This window comes from Phyllobates terribilis, unplaced genomic scaffold, assembly GCF_046119375.1.
Source record: "Phyllobates terribilis strain yellow unplaced genomic scaffold, ASM4611937v1 Scaffold_2__4_contigs__length_985480577, whole genome shotgun sequence".
NCBI classification, from domain to species: domain Eukaryota; kingdom Metazoa; phylum Chordata; class Amphibia; order Anura; family Dendrobatidae; genus Phyllobates; species Phyllobates terribilis.
The window spans coordinates 969,523,855-969,543,160 of NW_027362762.1; the positions used below are offsets into that span (position 1 = coordinate 969,523,855).

Here is a 19,306-nt window from a genome sequence, read left to right on the forward strand (position 1 = left end):
TGGGTGGAAGAGCAGTACTCACAGGCTTTCTCTCTAAATGAGTGGGAGGAAGAGCAGGACTCACAGGCTTTCTCTATACGTGGGTGGAAGAGCAGGACTCACAGGCTTTCTCTATAAGTGAGTGGGAGGGAGAGCAGGACTCACAGGCTTTCTCTATAAGTGGTGGGAGGTAGAGCAGGACTCACAGGCTTTCTCTATAAGTGGTGGGAGGTAGAGCAGGACTCACAGGCTTTCTCTATAAGTGGTGGGAGGTAGAGCAGGACTCACAGGCTTTCTCTATAAGTGAGTGGGAGGAAGAGAAGGACTCACAGGCTTTCTCTATAATTGGGAGGGAGAGCAGGACTCACAGGCTTTCTCTATAAGTGGGTGGGAGGTAGAGCAGGACTCACAGGATTTTTCTATAAGTGAGTGGGAGGAAGAGCAGAACTCACATGCTTTCTGTATAAGTGGGTGGGAGGTAGAGCAGAACTCACAGGCTTTCTCTATAAGTGAGTGGGAGGAAGAGCAGGACTCACAGGCTTTCTCTATAAGTGGGTGGAAGAGCAGTACTCACAGGCTTTCTCTATACGTGGGTGGAAGAGCAGGACTCACATGCTTTCTCTATAAGTGAGTGGGAGGGAGAGCAGGACTCACAGGCTTTCTCTATAAGTGAGTGGGTGGAAGAGCAGGACTCACAGAATTTCTCTATAAGTGGTGGGAGGTAGAGCAGGACTCACAGGCTTTCTCTATAAGTGGGTGGAAGAGCAGAACTCACAGGCTTTCTCTATAAGTGGGTGGAAGAGCAGTACTCACAGGCTTTCTCTCTAAATGAGTGGGAGGAAGAGCAGGACTCAGAGGCTTTCTCTATACGTGGGTGGAAGAGCAGGACTCACAGGCTTTCTCTATAAGTGAGTGGGAGGGAGATCAGGACTCACAGGCTTTCTCTATAAGTGGTGGGAGGTAGAGCAGGACTCACAGGCTTTCTCTATAAGTGAGTGGGAGGGAGAGCAGGACTCACAGGCTTTCTCTATAAGTGGTGTGAGGTAGAGCAGGACTCACAGGCTTTCTCTATAAGTGGTGGGAGGTAGAGCAGGACTCACAGGCTTTCTCTATAAGTGAGTGGGAGGAAGAGAAGGACTCACAGGCTTTCTCTATAATTGGGAGGGTGAGTAGGACTCACAGGCTTTCTGTATAAGTGGGTGGGAGGTAGAGCAGGACTCACAGGCTTTCTCTATAAGTGAGTGGGAGGAAGAGCAGGACTCACAGGCTTTCTGTATAAGTGAGTGGAAGGGAGAGCAGGACTCACAGGCTTTCTCTATAAGTGAGTGGGAGGGAGAGCAGGACTCACAGGCTTTCTCTCTAAGTGAGTGGAAGAGCAGGACTCACAGGCTTTCTCTATAAGTGGGTGGAAGAGCAGTACTCACAGGCTTTCTCTATACGTGGGTGGAAGAGCAGGACTCACATGCTTTCTCTATAAGTGAGTAGGAGGGAGAGCAGGACTCACAGGCTTTCTCTATAAGTGGTGGGAGGTAGAGCAGGACTCACAGGCTTTCTCTATAAGTGAGTGGGAGGAAGAGCAGGACTCACAGGCTTTCTCTATAAGTGAGTGGGAGGGAGAGCATGACTCACAGGCTTTCTCTATAATTGGGTGGGAGGTAGAGCAGGACTCACAGGCTTTCTCTATAAGTGAGTGGGAGGAAGAGCAGGACTCACAGGCTTTCTCTATAAGTGAATCGGAGGGAGAGCAGGACTCACAGGCTTTCTCTATAAGTGAGTGGGAGGGAGAGCAGGACTCACAGGCTTTCTCTCTAAGTGAGTGGGAGGGAGTGCAGAACTCACAGGCTTTCTCTATAAGTGGGTGGGAGAGCAGGACTCACAGACTTTCTCTCTTAAGTGCGTGGAAGAGCAGGACTCACAGGCTTTCCCTCTGAGTGAGTGGGAGGGAGAGCACGACTCACAGGCTTTCTCTCTAAGTGAGTGGGAGGGAGAGCAGGACTAACAGGCTTTCTGTATAAGTCAGTGGGAGGGAGAGCAGGACTCACAGGCTTTCTCTATAAGTGGGTGGAAGAGCAGGACTCACAGGCTTTCTCTATAAGTGGGTGGAAGAGCAGGACTCACAGGCTTTCTCTATAAGTGAGTGGGAGGGAGAGCAGGACTCACAGGCTTTCTCTGTAAGTGAGTGGGGGGGAGAGCAGGACTCACAGGCTTTCTCTCTGAGTGGGAGGGAGAGCAGGACTCACAGGATTCTCTATAACTGAGTGGGAGGGAGAGCAAGACTCACAGGCTTTCTATATAAGAGGGTGGGAGAGCAGGACTCACAGGCTTTCTATATAAGTGGGTGGGAGAGCAGGACTCACAGGCTTTCTAAATAATTGGGTGGAAGAGCAGGACTCACAGGCTTTCTCTATAAGAGGGTGGAAGAGCAGTACTCACAGGCTTTCTCTCTAAATGAGTGGGAGGAAGAGCAGGACTCACAGCCTTTCTCTATACGTGGGTGGAAGAGCAGGACTCACAGGCTTTCTCTATAAGTGAGTGGGAGGGAGAGCAGGACTCACATGCTTTCTCTATAAGTGGTGTGAGGTAGAGCAGGACTCACAGGCTTTCTCTATAAGTGGTGGGAGGTAGAGCAGGACTCACAGGCTTTCTCTATAAGTGAGTGGGAGGAAGAGAAGGACTCACAGGCTTTCTCTATAATTGGGAGGGAGAGCAGGACTCACAGGCTTTCTGTATAAGTGGGTGGGAGGTAGAGCAGGACTCACAGGCTTTCTCTATAAGTGAGTGGGAGGAAGAGCAGGAATCACAGGCTTTCTCTATAAGTGAGTGGGAGGGAGAGCATGACTCATAGGCTTTCTCTATAAGTGGGTGGGAGGTAGAGCAGGACTCACAGGGGACTCACAGGATTAATCTATAAGTGAGTGGGAGGTAGAGCAGGACTCACAGGATTTCTCTATAAGTGGGTGGGAGGAAGAGCAGAACTCACAGGCTTTCTGTATAAGTGGGTGGGAGGTAGAGCAGGACTCACAGGCTTTCTGTATAAGTGAGTGGGAGGAAGAGCAGGACTCACAGGCTTTCTCTATAATTGAATGGGAGGGAGAGCAGGACTCACAGGCTTTCTCTATAAGTGAGTGGGAGGGAGAGAAGGACTCACAGGCTTTCTCTATAAGTGAGTGGGAGGGAGAGCAGAACTCACAGGCTTTCTCTCCAAGTGGGTGGAAGAGCAGGACTCACAGGCTTTACCTCTAAGTGAGTGGGAGGGAGAGCAGGACTCACAGGCTTTCTGTATTAGTGGATGAGAGGGAGAGCAGGACTCACAGGCTTTCTGTACAAGTGAGTGGGAGGTATAGCAGGACTCACAGGCTTTCTCTATAAGTGAGTGGGAGGGAGAGCAGGACTCACGGGCTTTCTGTATAAGTGGGTGGGAGGTAGAGCAGTACTCACAGGCTTTCTATATAAGTGCGTGGGAGAGCAGGACTCACAGGATTTCTATATAAGTGGGTGGAAGAACAGTACTCACAGGCTTTCTCTATAAGTGAGTGGGAGGGAAAGCAGGACTCACAGGTTTTCTCTATACGTGAGTGGGAGGAATAACAGGACTCACAGGCTCTCTCTATAAGTGTGAGGGAGAGAAGGACTCACAGGCTTTCTATATAAGTGCGTGGGAGGGAGAGCAGGACGCACATTCTTTCTGTATAAGTGGGTGGGAGGTAGAGCAGGACTCACAGGCTTTCTATATAAGTGAGTGGGAGGGAGAGCAGGACTCACAGGCTTTCTATATAAGTGAGTGGGAGGGAGAGCAGGACTCACAGGCTTTCTATATAAGTGAGTGGGAGGGAGAGCAGGACTCACAGGCTTTCTGTATAAGTGGGTGGGAGGGAGAGCAAAACTCACAGGCTTTCTCCATAAGTGGGTGGGAGGTAGAGCAGGACTCACTGGCTTTCTGTATAAGTGGGTGGGAGGTAGAGCAGTACTCACAGGCGTTCTATATAAGTGGGTGGGAGAGCAGGACTCACAGGCTTTCTATATAAGTGGGTGGAAGAGCAGGACTCACAGGCTTTCTCTATAAGTGAGTGGGAGGGAAAGCAGGACTCATAGGTTTTCTATATACGTGAGTGGGAGGAATAGCAGGACTCACAGGCTTTCTCTATAAGTGGGAGGGAGAGCAGGACTCACAGGCTTTCTATATAAGTGCGTGGGATGGAGAGCAGGATGCACATTCTTTCTGTATAAGTGGGTGGGAGGTAGAGCAGGACTCACAGGCTTTCTCTATAAGTGAGTGGGAGGAAGAGCTGGACTCACAGGCTTTCTCTATAAGTGAATGGGAGGGAGAGCAGGACTCACAGGCTTTCTCTATAAGTGAGTGGGAGGGAGAGCAGGACTCACAGGCTTTCTCTATAAGTGAGTGGGAGGGAGATCAGGACTCACAGGCTTTCTCTATAAGTGAGTGGGAGGGAGTGCAGAACTCACAGGCTTTCTCTATAAGTGGGTGGGAGAGCAGGACTCACAGACTTTCTCTCTAAGTGGGTGGAAGAGCAGGACTCACAGGCTTTCCCTCTGAGTGAGTGGGAGGGAGAGCAGGACTCACAGGCTTTCTCTCTAAGTGAGTGGGAGGGAGAGCAGGACTAACAGGCTTTCTGTATAAGTGAGTGGGAGGGAGAGCAGGACTCACAGGCTTTCTCTATAAGTGGGTGGAAGAGCAGGACTCACAGGCTTTCTCTATAAGAGGGTGGAAGAGCAGGACTCACAGGCTTTCTCTCTAAGTGAGTGGGGGGGAGAGCAGGACTCACAGGCTTTCTCTCTGAGTGGGAGGGAGAGCAGGACTCACAGGCTTTCTATATAAGAGGGTGGGAGAGCAGGACTCACAGGCTTTCTATATAAGTGGGTGGGAGAGCAGGGCTCACGGGCTTTCTATATAATTGGGTGGAAGAGCAGGACTCACAGGCTTTCTCTATAAGAGGGTGGAAGAGCAGTACTCTCAGGCTTTCTCTCTAAATGAGTGGGATGAAGAGCAGGACTCACAGGCTTTCTCTATACGTGGGTGGAAGAGCAGGACTCACAGGCTTTCTCTATAAGTGAGTGGGAGGGAGAGCAGGACTCACAGGCTTTCTCTATAAGTGGTGGGAGGTAGAGCAGGACTCACAGGCTTTCTCTATAAGTGGTGGGAGGGAGAGCAGGACTCACAGACTTTCTCTATAAGTGAGTGGGAGGAAGAGAATGACTCACAGGCTTTCTCTATAAGTGAGTGGGAGGAAGAGAAGGACTCACAGGCTTTCTCTATAATTGGGAGGGAGAGCAGGACTCACAGGCTTTCTGTATAAGTGGGTGGGAGGTAGAGCAGGACTCACGGGCTTTCTGTATAAGTGGGTGGGAGGTAGAGCAGTACTCACAGGCGTTCTATATAAGTGGGTGGGAGAGCAGGACTCACAGGCTTTCTATATAAGTGGGTGGGAGAGCAGGACTCACAGGGTTTCTCTATAAGTGGGAGGGAGAGCAGGACTCACAGGCTTTCTATATAAGTGGGTGGGAGGTAGAGCAGGACTCACAGGCTTTCTATATAAGTGAGTGGGAGGGAGAGCAGGACTCACAGGCTTTCTATATAAGTGAGTGGGAGGGAGAGCAGGACTCACAGGCTTTCTGTATAAGTGGGTGGGAGGAAGACCAGAACTCACAGGCTTTCTGTATAAGTGGATGGGAGGGAGAGCAGGACTCACAGGCTTTCTGTACAAGTGAGTGGGAGGGAGAGCAGGACTCACAGGCTTTCTCTATAAGTGAGTGGGAGGGAGAGCAGGACTCACAGGCTTTCTCTATAAGTGAGTGGGAGGGAGAGCAGGACTCACAGGCTTTCTCTATAAGTGAGTGGGAGGGAGAGCAGGACTCACAGGCTTTCTGTATAAGTGGGTGGGAGGGAGAGCAGGACTCACAGGCTTTCTGTACAAGTGAGTGGGAGGGAGAGCAGGACTCACAGGCTTTCTCTACAAGTGGGAGGGAGGGAGAGCAGGACTCACAGGCTTTCTATATAAGTGGGTGGGAGGGAGAGCAAGACGCACATTCTTTCTGTATAAGTGGGTGGGAGGTAGAGCAGGACTTACAGGCTTTCTATATAAGTGAGTGGGAGGGAGAGTAGGACTCACACGCTTTCTGTATAAGTGGGTGGGAGGGAGAGCAGAACTCACAGGCTTTCTGTATAAGTGGATGGGAGGGAGAGCAGGACTCACAGGCTTTCTGTACAAGTGAGTGGGAGGTACAACAGGACTCACAGGCTTTCTCTATAAGTGAGTGGGAGGGACAGCAGGACTCACAGGCTTTCTGTATAAGTGAGTGGGAGGGAGAGCAGGACTCACAGGCTTTCTGTATAAGTGGGTGGGAGGGAGAGCAGGACTCACAGGCTTTCTGTACAAGTGAGTGGGAGGGATAGCAGGACTCACAGGCTTTCTCTATAAGTGGGAGGGAGAGCAGGACTCACAGACTTTCTCTATAAGTGGGAGGGAGAGCAGGACTCACAGGCTTTCTGTAAAAGTGAGTTGGAGGGAGAGCAGGACTCACAGGCTTTCTGTATAAGTGAGTGGGAGGGAGAGCAGGACTCACAGGCTTTCTCTATAAGCGGGTGCGAGAGCAGGACTCACAGCCTTTCTGTTTAGGTGGGTGGGGCAGGCAAGACTCACAGACTTTCTGTATAATTGGTAGGAAGAGCAGGAAATTCAATCACAGCAGATAATTATTGCCCACACTGATACATTGAAACAAACCCTCAGCAGGATTAGCTTAGGATAGGCATTCATTTCGATAGAAACAAGATTGTTTTTGACTAACTGACAGAAAGCAGAGATATTGAATACAGTAATTAGAGCTGATTACATTGATTAAAGTGGTAAGGCTATCAGGCCATTACCGTCTAGCCACTATGACATCGTTGGACTCAGACCGTTTGGGCCACTAGATCCTGGTCCTCCCCAACTACAAGACACGATGGGGGAAGATCGTGTGAAGTGATGGTCGCGCATGTAAGATATGGAAAAAGACGACTGCAAAGCTCAAGAGCGGCACGGTCCTCACAGAGCTTGTATGGAGCAGTAGGGAGCGTGCTCGACCACCTCTACACACAAACCTCTCCGATCAGCAGGGTGGGGTTATATGGAAACAGGATCCCCCTTATTACAGATCTCTATGGATCCAAGCATTCCAGAGAATAGGTAGTAAATATTCAGGATGGAAAATCCCTTTAAGCTTGCTGCCTTTAGACTGTACAAATTCTTTAAGTGATGATGACCATTAATTAGGCAAATGACCCAGAATCCGGTGATAAGGGAAGATTGTACTCACAGTTCTATCGCCTTGTTCCACATGACCACGTATCCGGACAGAACAAAGGATAATATATTTACAATGTGCGTGTTTCCTCTCTCCGTCCCGACGTACAGCCACTTACTCTGGAAAGGCAGATGGCAGCAGGTGATCCTGAAACAGACCACGAAGTGCGTCAGCACATACCCACCATTACATACACAGAGCCGGAGACATAAGGGACCCCGCTGGGTGCAGGAACAATAGACGTCTGATAATGGGCACCATCCCAGAGGACACGCAGCAATGCTGTATACCCAACACTCAGGAATAAAACACAAGTGACAAAGGACGAAACCGCAAAGTCTCAGAGTCTGCGAAGACTACAGCATGTCCTCCACCCAGCACAGTGTACATTACTGATCCGGAGTTACCTCCTGCATTATACTCCAGAGCTGCACTCACTATTCTGCTGGAGCAGTCACTGTGTACATACATTACATTACTGATCCGGAGTTACCTCCTGCATTATACTCCAGAGCTGCACTCACTATTCTGCTGGAGCAGTCACTGTGTACATACATTACATTACTGATCCTGAGTTACCTCCTGTATTATACTCCAGAGCTGCACTCACTATTCTACTGGAGCAGTCACTGTGTACATACATTACATTACTGATCCTGAGTTACATCCTGTATTATCCTCCAGAGCTGCACTCACTATTCTGCTGGTGCAGTCACTGTGTACATACATTACATTACTGACCCTGAGTTACATCCTGTATTATACTCCAGAGCTGCACTCACTATTCTGCTGGTGCAGTCACTGTGTACATACATTACATTACTGATCCTGAGTTACATCCTGTATTATACCCCAGAGCTGCACTCACTATTCTGCTGGTGTAGTCACTGTGTACATACATTACATTACTGACCCTGAGTTACATCCTGTATTATACTCCAGAGCTGCACTCACTATTCTGCTGGTGCAGTCACTGTGTACATATATTACATTACTGACCCTGAGTTACATCCTGTATTATACTCCAGAGCTGCACTCACTATTCTGCTGGAGCAGTCACTGTGTACATACATTACATTACTGATCCTGAGTTACATCCTGTATTATCCTCCAGAGCTGCACTCACTATTCTGCTGGTGCAGTCACTGTGTACATACATTACATTACTGATCCTGAGTTACATCCTGTATTATCCTCCAGAGCTGCACTCACTATTCTGCTGGTGCAGTCACTGTGTACATACATTACATTACTGATGCTGAGTTACATCCTGTATTATACTCCAGAGCTGCGCTCACTATTCTGCTGCTGCAGTCACTGTGTACATACATTACATTACTGATCCTGAGTTACATCCTGTATTATCCTCCAGAGCTGCACTCACTATTCTGCTGATGGAGTCACTGTGTACATACATTACATTACTGATCCTGAGTTACCTTCTGTATTATACTCCAGAGCTGCACTCACTATTCTGCTGGAGCAGTCACTGTGTACATACATTACTGATCCTGAGTTACCTCCTGCATTATACTCCAGAGCTGCACTCACTATTCTGCTGGTGCAGTCACTGTGTAAATACATTACATTACTGACCCTGAGTTACATCCTGTATTATACTCCAGGGCTGCGCTCACTATTCTGCTGGTGCAGTCACTGTGTACATACATTACATTACTGATCCTGAGTTACAACCTGTATTATACTCCAGAGCTGCACTCACTATTCTGCTGGTGCAGTCACTGTGTACATACATTACATTACTGATCCTGAGTTACAACCTGTATTATACTCCAGAGCTGCACTCACTATTCTGCTGGTGCAGTCACTATTTATATACATTACATTACTGATCCTCAGTTACATCCTGTATTATACTCCAGAGCTGCACTCACTATTCTGCTGGTGCAGTCACTGTGTACATACATTACATTACTGATCCTGAGTTACATCCTGTATTATACTCCAGAGCTGCACTCACTATTCTGCTGGTGCAGTCACTGTGCACATATATTACATTACTGATCCTGAGTTACCTCCTGTATTATACTCCAGAGCTGCACTCACTATTCTGCTGGTGCAGTCACTGTGTACATACATTACATTACTGATCCTGAGTTACATCCTGTATTATACTCCAGAGCTGCACTCACTATTCTGCTTGGGCAGTCACTGTGTACATACATTACATTACTGATCCTGAGTTACAACCTGTATTATACTCCAGAGCTGCACTCACTATTCTGCTGGTGCAGTCACTGTTTATATACATTACATTACTGATCCTCAGTTACATCCTGTATTATACTCCAGAGCTGCACTCACTATTCTGCTGGTGCAGTCACTGTGTACATACATTACATTACTGATCCTGAGTTACATCCTGTATTATACTCCAGAGCTGCACTCACTATTCTTCTGGTGGAGTCACTGTGTACATACATTACATTACTGATCCTGAGTTACAACCTGTATTATACTCCAGAGCTGCACTCACTATTCTGCTGGTGCAGTCACTGTGTACATACATTACATTACTGATCCTGAGTTACATCCTGTATTATACTCCAGAGCTGCACTCACTATTCTGCTGGTGCAGTCACTGTGCACATACATTACATTACTCATCCTGAGTTACATCCTGTATTATACTCCAGAGCTGCACTCACTATTCTGCTGGTGCAGTCACTGTGTACATACATTACTGATCCTGAGTTACATCCTGCATTATACTCCAGAGCTGCACTCACTATTCTGCTGGTGCAGTCACTGTGTACATACATTACATTACTGATCCTGAGTTACATCCTGTATTATACCCCAGAGCTGCACTCACTATTCTGCTGGTGCAGTCACTGTGTACATACATTACATTACTGATCCTGAGTTACATCCTGTATTATACTCCAGAGCTGTACTCACTATTCTGCTGGTGCAGTCAGTGTGTACATACATTACATTACTGATCCTGAGTTACATCCTGTATTATACACTCCAGAGCTGCACTCACTATTCTGCTAGTGCAGTCACTGTGTACATACATTACATTACTGATCCTGAGTTACATCCTGTATTATACTCCAGAGCTGCACTCACTATTCTGCTGGTGCAGTCACTGTGTACATACATTACATTACTGATCCTGAGTTACATCCTGTATTATACTCCAGAGCTGCACTCACTATTCTGCTGGTGCCGGCACTGTGTACATACATTACATTACAGATCCTGAGTTACCTCCTGTATTATACTCCAGAGCTGTATTCACTATTCTGCTGGTGCAGTCACTGTGTACATACATTACATTACTGATCCTGAGTTACATCTTATATTCTACTCCAGAGCTGCACTCACTATTCTGCTGGTGCAGTCACTGTGTACATACATTACATTACTGATCCTGAGCTGCCTCCTGTATTATACTCCAGAGCTGCACTCACTATTCTGCTGGTGCAGTCACTGTGTACATACATTACATTACTGATCCTGAGTTACATCTTATATTCTACTCCAGAGCTGCACTCACTATTCTGCTGGTGCAGTCACTGTGTACATACATTACATTACTGATCCTGAGTTACATCCTGTATTATACTCCAGAGCTGCACTCACTATTCTGCTGGTGCAGTCACTGTGTACATACATTACATTACTGATCCTGAGTTACATCTTATATTCTACTCCAGAGCTGCACTCACTATTCTGCTGGTGCCGGCACTGTGTACATACATTACATTACTGATCCTGAGCTGCCTCCTGTATTATACTCCAGAGCTGCACTCACTATTCTGCTGGTGCAGTCACTGTGTACATACATTACATTACTGATCCTGAGTTACATCTTATATTCTACTCCAGAGCTGCACTCACTATTCTGCTGTTGCAGTCACTGTGTACATACATTACATTACTGATCCTGAGTTACATCCTGTATTATACTCCAGAGCTGCACTCACTATTCTGCTGGTGCAGTTACTGTGTACATACATTACATTACTGATCCTGAGTTACATCTTATATTCTACTCCAGAGCTGCACTCACTATTCTGCTGGTGCAGTCACTGTGTACATACATTACATTACTGATCCTGAGTTACATCTTATATTCTACTCCAGAGCTGCACTCACTATTCTGCTGGTGCAGTCACTGTGTACATACATTACATTACTGATCCTGAGTTACATCCTGTATTATACTCCAGAGCTGCACTCACTATTCTGCTGGTGCAGTCACTGTGTACATACATTACATTACTGATCCTGAGTTACATCTTATATTCTACTCCAGAGCTGCACTCACTATTCTGCTGGTGCCGGCACTGTGTACATACATTACATTACTGATCCTGAGCTGCCTCCTGTATTATACTCCAAAGCTGCACTCACTATTCTGCTGGTGCAGTCACTGTGTACATACATTACATTACTGATCCTGAGTTACATCCTGTATTATACTCCAGAGCTGTGCTCACTATTCTGCTGGTGCAGTCACTGTGTACATACATTACATTACTGATCCTGAGTTACATCCTGTATTATACTCCAGAGCTGCACTCACTATTCTGCTGGTGTAGTCACTGTGTACATACATTACATTACTGACCCTGAGTTACATCTTATATTCTACTCCAGAGCTGCACTCACTATTCTGTTGTTGTTGTTTTTTTTAAAAAAAGCATAAGGTGCTGAAGAGCCTACGACACATGAAGAGGAATATACAGTTGTAGTGACTTTCAGTGGTGTGAAACTACAACTCCCAGCATGTCCTGCCAGTCTGGTGGATGGCCCGTTCCATACAGTCCCATCAAATGAGTGCAGCTGTGGAGAGTTAATCATTCTCAGCACAAGTCGATATCTGTCACATTTAATATGTGGGGATCAGGCTGCACTGATTGCGGGGGAAGCGATAATGTGCAGAGAATTTATAATCCAGCCCTCGCTCATATATCCAAGTGACGCTGCTCCTGCCATCGCCATGTACACACGGGACGCCTGACGGTGGAGGATGGGATGATTGGAGGGTGATAAAACGGCACTAAACATAATATCTATGGAATAAGCCAGGAAGTGTTGTCATGGCGACAAAGGTGCATAACAAGCCTGGAAAGCTCTTCTTCTCCTGCTCCTCACATTCTGTCGTTCTCTCTTAGTTTTTGCTCATAGGATTATAACAAAGACGACCAAGAAAAGAGAAGCAAAGACGGATGAGGAAACAAGAAGAAGAAGAAGAAGAATGCCGCCGGAGCCGCCAAGTCCTCACTCACCGGGACGGCAGCCGGGTGTGAACAGTGTGCAAGGAGAGTAATAACCCCGGGTGCAGAAAGCGACCGATACCAGAGAATCAGGAGGTATTCACATATATAATAATGGTATTACACTACAGTGCTGCCTCCCCGGACCGCACAGATCACAGTGCCACTGCCGGACCCCCACCCACAAATTATACCATCACTGAATGTCACATATACACCAGCAGAATAGTGAGTGCAGCTCTGGAGTATAATACAGGATGTAACCCAGGATCAGTAATGTAATGTATGTACACAGTGACTGCACCAGCAGAATAGTGAGCGCAGCTCTGGAGTATAATACAGGATGTAACTCAGGATCAGTAATGTAATGTATATACACAGTGACGGCACCAGCGGAATAGTGAGTGCAGCTCTGGAGTATAATACAGGATGTAACTCAGGATCAGTAATGTAATGTATGTGCACAGTGACTGCACCAGCAGAATAGTGAGTGCAGCTCTGGGGTATAATACAGGATGTAACCCAGGATCAGTAATGTAATGTATGTACACAGTGACTGCACCAGCAGAATAGTGAGTGCAGCTCTGGAGTATAATACAGGATGTAACTCAGAATCAGTAATGTACTGTATGTACACAGTGACTGCACCAGCAGAATAGTGAGTGCAGCTCTGGAGTATAATACAGGATGTAACTCAGAATCAGTAATGTACTGTATGTACACAGTGACTGCACCAGCAGAATAGTGAGTGCAGCTCTGGAGTATAATACAGGATGTAACTCAGGATCAGTAATGTAATGTATGTACACAGTGACTGCACCAGCAGAATAGTGAGTGCAGCTCTGGAGTATAATACAGGATGTAACCCAGGATCAGTAATGTAATGTATGTACACAGTGACTGCACCAGCAGAATAGTGAGTGCAGCTCTGGAGTATAATACAGGATGTAACTCAGAATCAGTAATGTACTGTATGTACACAGTGACTGCACCAGCAGAATAGTGAGTGCAGCTCTGGAGTATAATACAGGATGTAACTCAGGATCAGTAATGTAATGTATGTACACAGTGACTGCACCAGCAGAATAGTGAGTGCAGCTCTGGAGTATAATACAGGAGGTAACTCAGGATCAGTAATGTAATGTATGTACACAGTGACTCCACCAGCAGAATAGTGAGTGCAGCTCTGGAGTATAATACAGGAGGTAACTCAGGATCAGTAATGTAATGTATGTACACAGTGACTGCACCAGCAGAATAGTGAGTGCAGCTCTGGAGTATAATACAGGATGTAACTCAGGATCAGTAATGTAATGTATGTACACAGTGACTGCACCAGCAGAATAGTGAGTGCAGCTCTGGGGTATAATACAGGGGGAAACTCAGGATCAGTAATGTAATGTATGTACACAGTGACTGCACCAGCAGAATAGTGAGTGCAGCTCTGGAGGATAAAACAGGAGGTAACTCAGGATCAGTAATGTAATGTATGTACACAGTGACTCCACCAGCAGAATAGTGAGTGCAGCTCTGGAGTATAATACAGGATGTAACTCAGGATCACTAATGTAATGTATGTACACAGTGACTGCACCAGCAGAATAGTGAGTGCAGCTCTGGGGTATAATACAGGATGTAACTCAGGATCAGTAATGTAATGTATGTACACAGTGAGTGCACCAGCAGAATAGTGAGTGCAGCTCTGGAGTATAATACAGGATGTAACTCAGGATCAGTAATGTAATGTATGTACACAGTGACTGCACCAGCAGAATAGTGAGTGCAGCTCTGGAGTATAATACAGGATGTAACTCAGGAACAGTAATGTAATGTATGTACACAGTGACTGCACCAGCAGAATAGTGAGTGCAGCTCTGGAGTATAATACAGGAGGTAACTCAGGATCAGTAATGTAATGTATGTACACAGTGACTGCACCAGCAGAATAGTGAGTGCAGCTCTGGAGGATAATACAGGAGGGAACTCAGGATCAGTAATGTAATGTATGTACACAGTGACTCCACCAGCAGAATAGTGAGTGCAGCTCTGGAGTATAATACAGGGGGTAACTCAGGATCAGTAATGTAATGTATGTACACAGTGACTGCACCAGCAGAATAGTGAGTGCAGCTCTGGAGGATAATACAGGAGGTAACTCAGGATCAGTAATGTAATGTATGTACACAGTGACTGCACCAGCAGAATAGTGAGTGCAGCTCTGGAGTATAATACAGGATGTAACTCAGGAACAGTAATGTAATGTATGTACACAGTGACTGCACCAGCAGAATAGTGAGTGCAGCTCTGGAGTATAATACAGGAGGTAACTCAGGATCAGTAATGTAATGTATGTACACAGTGACTCCACCAGCAGAATAGTGAGTGCAGCTCTGGAGTATAATACAGGGGGTAACTCAGGATCAGTAATGTAATGTATGTACACAGTGACTGCACCAGCAGAATAGTGAGTGCAGCTCTGGAGGATAATACAGGAGGTAACTCAGGATCAGTAATGTAATGTATGTACACAGTGACTCCACCAGCAGAATAGTGAGTGCAGCTCTGGAGTATAATACAGGATGTAACTCAGGATCAGTAATGTAATGTATGTACACAGTGACTCCACCAGCAGAATAGTGAGTGCAGCTCTGGAGTATAATACAGGATGTAACTCAGGATCAGTAATGTAATGTATGTACACAGTGACTGCACCAGCAGAATAGTGAGTGCAGCTCTGGAGTATAATACAGGATGTAACTCAGGATCAGTAATGTAATGTATGTACACAGTGACTCCACCAGCAGAATAGTGAGTGCAGCTCTGAAGTATAATACAGGATGTAACTCAGGATCAGTAATGTAATGTATGTACACAGCGACTGCACCAGCAGAATAGTGAGTGCAGCTCTGGAGTATAATACAGGAGGTAACTCAGGATCACTAATGTAATGTGTGTACACAGTGACTGCACCAGCAGAATAGTGAGTGCAGCTCAGGGGTATAATACAAGATGTAACTCAGGATCAGTAGTGTAATGTATGTACACAGTGACTGCACCAGCAGAATAGTGAGTGCAGCTCTGGAGTATAATACAGGAGGCAACTCAGGATCAGTAATGTAATGTATGTACACAGTGACTGCACCAGCAGAATAGTGAGTGCAGCTCTGGAGGATAATACAGGAGGTAACTCAGGATCAGTAATGTAATGTATGTACACAGTGACTCCACCAGCAGAATAGTGAGTGCAGCTCTGGAGTATAATACAGGATGTAACTCAGGATCAGTAATGTAATGTATGTACACAGTGACTGCACCAGCAGAATAGTGAGTGCAGCTCTGGAGTATAATACAGGATGTAACTCAGGATCAGTAACGTAATGTATGTACACAGTGACTCCACCAGCAGAATAGTGAGTGCAGCTCTGGAGTATAATACAGGATGTAACTCAGGATCAGTAATGTAATGTATGTACACAGTGACTGCACCAGCAGAATAGTGAGTGCAGCTCTGGAGTATAATACAGGATGTAACTCAGTACAGGATCAGTAATGTAATGTATGTACACAGTGACTCCACCAGCAGAATAGTGAGTGCAGCTCTGAAGGATAATACAGGATGTAACTCAGGATCAGTAATGTAATGTATGTACACAGTGACTGCACCAGCAGAATAGTGAGTGCAGCTCTGGAGTATAATACAGGATGTAACTCAGGATCAGTAATGTAATGTATGTACACAGTGACTGCACCAGCAGAATAGTGAGTGCAGCTCTGGAGTATAATACAGGATGTAACTCCGGATAAGTAATGTAATGTATGAACACAGTGACTCCACCAGCAGAATAGTGAGTGCAGCTCTGAAGGATAATACAGGATGTAACTCAGGATCAGTAATGTAATGTATGTACACAGTGACTGCACCAGCAGAATAGTGAGTGCAGCTCTGGGGTATAATACAGGATGTAACTCAGGATCAGTAATGTAATGTATGTACACAGTGACTGCACCAGCAGAATAGTGAGTGCAGCTCTGGGGTATAATACAGGATGTAACTCAGGATCAGTAATGTAATGTATCTACACAGTGACTGCACCAGCAGAATAGTGAGTGCAGCTCTGGAGTATAATACAGGATGTAACTCAGGATCAGTAATGTATGTACACAGTGACTGCACCAGCAGAATAGTGAGTGCAGCTCTGGAGTATAATACAGGAGGCAACTCAGGATCAGTAATGTAATGTATGTACACAGTGACTGCACCAGCAGAATAGTGAGTGCAGCTCTGGAGAATAATACAGGAGGTAACTCAGGATCAGTAATGTAATGTATGTACACAGTGACTCCACCAGCAGAATAGTGAGTGCAGATCTGGAGTACAATACAGGATGTAACTCAGGATCAGTAATGTAATGTATGTACACAGTGACTCCACCAGCAGAATAGTGAGTGCAGCTCTGAAGTATAATACAGGATGTAACTCAGGATCAGTAATGTAATGTATGTACACAGTGACTGCACCAGCATAATAGTGAGTGCAGCTCTGGAGTATAACACAGGATGTAACTCAGGATCAGTAATGTAATGTATGTACACAGTGACTGCACCAGCAGAATAGTGAGTGCAGCTCTGGAATATAATACAGGATATAACTCATGATCAGTAATGTAATGTATGTACACAGTGACTGCACCAGCAGAATAGTGAGTGCAGCTCTGGAGTATAATACAGGAGGCAACTCAGGATCAGTAATGTTATGTATGTACACAGTGACTGCACCAGCAGAATAGTGAGTGCAGCTCTGGAGGACAATACAGGAGGTAACTCAGGATCAGTAATGTAATGTATGTACACAGTGACTCCACCAGCAGAATAGTGAGTGCAGCTCTGGAGTATAATACAGGATGTAACTCAGGATCAGTAATGTAATGTATGTACACAGTGACTCCACCAGCAGAATAGTGAGTGCAGCTCTGAAGTATAATACAGGATGTAACTCAGGATCAGTAATGTAATGTATGTACACAGTGACTGCACCAGCAGAATAGTGAGTGCAGCTCTGGGGTATAATACAGGATGTAACTCAGGATCAGTAATGTAATGTATGTACACAGTGACTGCACCAGCAGAATAGTGAGTGCAGCTCTGGAGTATAATACAGGATGTAACTCAGGATCAGTAATGTAATGTATGTACACAGTGACTGCACCAGCAGAATAGTGAGTGCAGCTCTGGAGTATAATACAGGAGGTAACTCAGGATCAGTAATGTAATGTATGTACACAGTGACTGCACCAGCAGAATAGTGAGTGCAGCTCTGGGGTATAATACAGGATGTAACTCAGGATCAGTAATGTAATGTATGTACACAGTGACTCCACCAGCAGAATAGTGAGTGCAGCTCTGGAGTATAATACAGGAGGTAACTCAGGATCAGTAATGTAATGTATGTACACAGTGACTGCACCAGCAGAATAGTGAGTGCAGCTCTGGAATATAATACAGGATGTAACTCAGGATCAGTAATGTAATGTATGTACACAGTGACTGCACCAGCAGAATAGTGAGTGCAGCTCTGGAGTATAATAAAGTGTGTAACTCAGGATCAGTAATGTAATGTATGTACACAGTGACTGCACCAGCAGAATAGTGAGTGCAGCTCTGGAGGATAATACAGGGTGTAACTCAGGATCAGTAATGAAATGTATGTACAGAGTGACTGCACCAGCAGAATAGTGAGTGCAGCTCTGGAGTAGAATACAGGATGTAACTCAGGATCAGTAATGTAATGTATGTACACAGTGACTGCACCAGCAGAATAGTGAGTGAGCGCAGCTCTGGAGTATAATACAGGAGGTAACTCAGGATCAGTAATGTAATGTATGTACACAGTGACTGCACCAGCAGAATAGTGAGCGCAGCTCTGGAGTATAATACAGGATGTAACTCAGGATCAGTAATGTAATGTATGTACACAGTGACTGCACCAGCAGAATAGTGAGTGCAGCTCTGGAGTATAATACAGGATGTATCTCAGAATCAGTAATGTAATGTATGTACACAGTGACTGCACCAGCTGAATAGTGAGTGCAGCTCTGGTATATAATACAGGATGTAACTCAGGATCAGTAATGTAATGTATGTACACAGTGACTGCACCAGCAGAATAGTGAGTGCAGCTCTGGAGTATAATACAGGATGTAACTCAGAATCAGTAATGTACTGTATGTACACAGTGACTGCACCAGCAGAATAGTGAGTGCAGCTCTGGAGTATAATACAGGGTGTAACTCAGGATCAGTAATGTAATGTATGTACACAGTGACTGCACCAGCAGAATAGTGAGTGCAGCTCTGGAGGATAATACAGGGTGTAACTCAGGATCAGTAATGAAATGTATGTACAGAGTGACTGCACCAGCAGAATAGTGAGTGCAGCTCTGGAGTAGAATACAGGATGTAACTCAGGATCAGTAATGTAATGTATGTACACAGTGACTGCACCAGCAGAATAGTGAGTGAGCGCAGCTCTGGAGTATAATACAGGAGGTAACTCAGGATCAGTAATGTAATGTATGTACACAGTGACTGCACCAGCAGAATAGTGAGCGCAGCTCTGGAGTATAATACAGGATGTAACTCAGGATCAGTAATGTAATGTATGTACACAGTGACTGCACCAGCAGAATAGTGAGTGCAGCTGTGGAGTATAATACAGGATGTAACTCAGGATCAGTAATGTAATGTATGTACACAGTGACTGCACCAGCAGAA

At 45.7% G+C, this 19,306-nt stretch overlaps 1 protein-coding gene across 9 annotated transcripts in view; it reads right to left on the bottom strand.

Moving 5' to 3' along the window:
- The window catches only part of STXBP5L (syntaxin binding protein 5L), a 604,719-nt gene that overhangs the window by 359,886 nt on the left and 225,527 nt on the right, over positions 1-19,306 (bottom strand). For all 9 annotated transcript variants that reach the window (XM_073668710.1, XM_073668706.1, XM_073668709.1 and 6 more), the window contains exon 5: positions 7,297-7,431. In XM_073668710.1, coding sequence (XP_073524811.1) covers positions 7,297-7,431 — 135 coding nt within the window. The remainder of the gene's footprint in view (positions 1-7,296; positions 7,432-19,306) is intronic.